This window comes from Arachis stenosperma, chromosome 2 (genome assembly GCF_014773155.1).
Source record: "Arachis stenosperma cultivar V10309 chromosome 2, arast.V10309.gnm1.PFL2, whole genome shotgun sequence".
Classification (NCBI taxonomy): domain Eukaryota; kingdom Viridiplantae; phylum Streptophyta; class Magnoliopsida; order Fabales; family Fabaceae; genus Arachis; species Arachis stenosperma.
In genome coordinates this window covers 114,069,035-114,071,845 of record NC_080378.1, presented here as the reverse complement: position 1 = coordinate 114,071,845, position 2,811 = coordinate 114,069,035, and the positions used below count along the sequence as shown (strand labels likewise).

The 2,811-nt window shown below is 37.3% G+C and overlaps 1 protein-coding gene across 1 annotated transcript; it reads right to left on the bottom strand.

Moving 5' to 3' along the window:
* Window positions 1-490: 490 nt before the first annotated feature.
* Window positions 491-2,551, bottom strand: LOC130963484 (uncharacterized). Its single transcript, XM_057889594.1, has 4 exons — window positions 2,340-2,551; window positions 1,480-2,295; window positions 1,211-1,335; window positions 491-999 (listed from the first exon to the last, which is right to left on the bottom strand). Exons 1-4 carry the CDS (start codon window positions 2,549-2,551, stop codon window positions 491-493), a joined length of 1,662 nt encoding a protein of 553 aa, XP_057745577.1.
* Between the last annotated feature and the right edge of the window lie 260 nt (window positions 2,552-2,811).

The window sequence follows — 2,811 nt, the reverse complement described above, 5'->3', positions numbered from 1 at the left end:
AAGGTTCAAACCCAATTTAAGAAATTAGTAAATATGGAGAAGTTAGATTTGGTGGCCAGAAAACCAAGGTCTTTGAGGCCACCTGCCAGCTTACAATACTAAGATTGAGGAGCTTGTTTGAGGCCATGAAGTGCCTTGGTCAGCTTCCAAACTAGAATCTTGTCATCTTTAGTATATCCTTGAAGCTACTGCATATGTACATCTTCTCCTAGATCACCATGTAGAAAAGTATTGTTCACTTTAAGTTGCCGTATAGTCCAAGCATTGGCAAGTGATAATGTCAAAACCACTCGAATGGAAGTGGGTTTAACCACTGGATTGAAAGTTTTAATAAAATCAAACCCAGGTCTCTGTGCAAAATCCTAAGCAACAAGCCTCACTTTATACTTCTACAATGATCCATTTGAATTAAATTTGGCACGAAAAATTCATTTGCTACCGATAGCATCTCTACCCTCTCATAGTGTCACTAACTTCCCGATATTATTCATCATAAGTACATTGCACTCAACATCCATGGCTTCCTTCCATTATGGATTGCTAAGAGAAGCTTTGCATGAAAGACTCGAAGTTTGTGGATGCCAGCTTTAGCACGAGTCACCATTGGATGTGAGTTAAAGGGTTGAGGCTGAGGATATTGTTCATCAACAGCTGGCAAGACAATCTCAGAGTCTGATATAGGAATAGGAATAGGAGTGGATGATACTAGTTGTAAATGAGAAGAATGAGAGAAATGAGAAGATGTTGAAGAGAAGGATGGAGTATGACTAGCCGGAGCTATTAGAATTGGAGAAGGTGGTGTAGGAGTGAGATTAATATGAACTGGGACTCTAGGGATAGATGGAATTGTTGACATTGTTGGAGGAGCCTCTAAAGAGAGATTAATGACAAGCAATTTGGCAAAGGAAGAGTTAGTATCTTTGACGGGAAAAATATTTTCTGAAAACACCACATGTCTTGTGATAATAACCTTGCTAGCATTGGTAAGGCACTTGTAACCTTTATGTTGAACGAAAATTCAATTTGTGCCTATTATAGGCCCTTAGGTGTGAAAAACACAAACACCTAAAAACACGCAAATTATTGTACTAAGGCTTTGTGCTAAAAGCCTTCTGATGAGGTGAACAATGTTGTAAAATTGGTGTTAGAAGATAGTTAATGATTCTTGTGGCCGAAGTAAATGCTTCTCCCCAAAATTAGATGGCCATACCTGCTGCAGCTAACAAGGTTAATCCCATTCCAACAACTTGTCTATGCTTTCTCTCAGCATTACCATTCTGCTGATGTACATGAAGATACAAAAATCTGTGAATAATGCCTTTAGCCTGCAAATCTCTAGACAAATACAAATATTTAGCAACATTATCACTTTGAAAACCTTTCAACCGTTTATTGAATTGCAATTCAACCATAGTAAGAAAGTGATTAAAAACTAATTTGACTCGACTTCTGGCTCAAATTAAGTACAACCATATATACTTAGTACACGCATCAATGAAATTAACAAAGTATCTATTTTTGTAACTATCAGAAATAGGAGCTGGTCCCCATATATCTGAATAAACCAGCTCCAAATGTTCTTGATACATTATCTCAGAAATAGGAAATAGCAGTTGATGTGATTTGCCAATACAGCAAGCATAACACATTGTCTCATTTACAACAAAAGGAACATTACAGCTCCTAAGTACAGTAGCTACTACATGATTATTGGCATGTCCTAGTCTTGCATGCCATAGCAAGAACTTATCTGCATTGACTACTAAAATCAATGCTTGAGGATTATTATAAATAGTTGTCACATTGAAAAACTTATAGAGGCCATTTTTCACTCCTCTTTGGAGGAGTAATTCACTGGTTTCCTGTGATTTCACATAGCAGCCATTAGCATGAAACTCAAAGTAAACTCCATTATCATAACAAAATTGATACACATTTAAGATATTCTTAGTGATATTAGGGACATGCAACAGTTTGCTTAGCAAGAAAGTTCGAGCACTCAAATTTGATTTTAAAATAGACTTTCCTACGTGATGAATATGCAAACCTGAACCATCACTAACTACAACTTTCTCTGAGCCTCCATATTCTTGTTGCTCCAAGATATTCTGAGGATTTGATGTCATGTGATGTGTTGCACCACTATCTGGATACCAGCTAGGATCATCAACTGTTGTTAGTATGACAATCACATTGCTCAGATTCGCAGTTGCTTGATGCACATACCTATTACTGTTGTTGCTGTGATAGCTGTTGTAGCTGTTGTTCTCAGTGCCTCTAAAACCTTTATCAAATCTATAACAGCAGTTTAGAGCACTGTGACCATATTTTCCACAAACCTGGCACTAAATCCTCTCATATGAGCCATTACCTCTTCTTTTAGATTGAAATCGGCCACCAAACAATTATCTCTGCTTCCACTGAGGCCATTTTTGTCATGAAAATCGCCTCTGCTTGCATTGAAGCCTCCTCTACTAGAGCCTTCACCAAAAGTTCCTCTATGAGCACCTTCTAAACTATCATCATGTATACCAGATTTGTTATCAAACATTGTAGATCTGTCATAATTGGACTGAGGTCTTCCAGTTTTGCTTATTCTACCTCTTCTTCTATTCTGATAACCTCCTTTAAAATTTTCTTGTGCATGCTGTGCTATATTCGCCTGAATAACATACTTTTATGTGCCATTAAAACTGTTTCTAGCTCACCAACACTAATACTCTCAGGTCGTGCTATTAGAGAAGTAATCAGAAGAGAATATTCTTCAGTTAATCCATGAAGAATCGCGTTTACATTATCACTTTCACGAAC

What these genes read in the sequence shown, in the direction of transcription:
- LOC130963484 (XM_057889594.1), bottom strand. Translation starts at nt 2,551, where the DNA reads ATGTTTGATAACAAATCTGGTATACATGATGATAGTTTAGAAGGTGCT. An exon ending in ATGAGAGGATTTAGTGCCAG is followed by an intron (nt 2,296 to 2,339) that starts GTTTGTGGAAAA and finishes CTGCTGTTATAG; the next exon opens with ATTTGATAAAGGTTTTAGAG. An exon ending in AACCTTGTTAGCTGCAGCAG is followed by an intron (nt 1,000 to 1,210) that starts GTATGGCCATCT and finishes TTCAACATAAAG; the next exon opens with GTTACAAGTGCCTTACCAAT.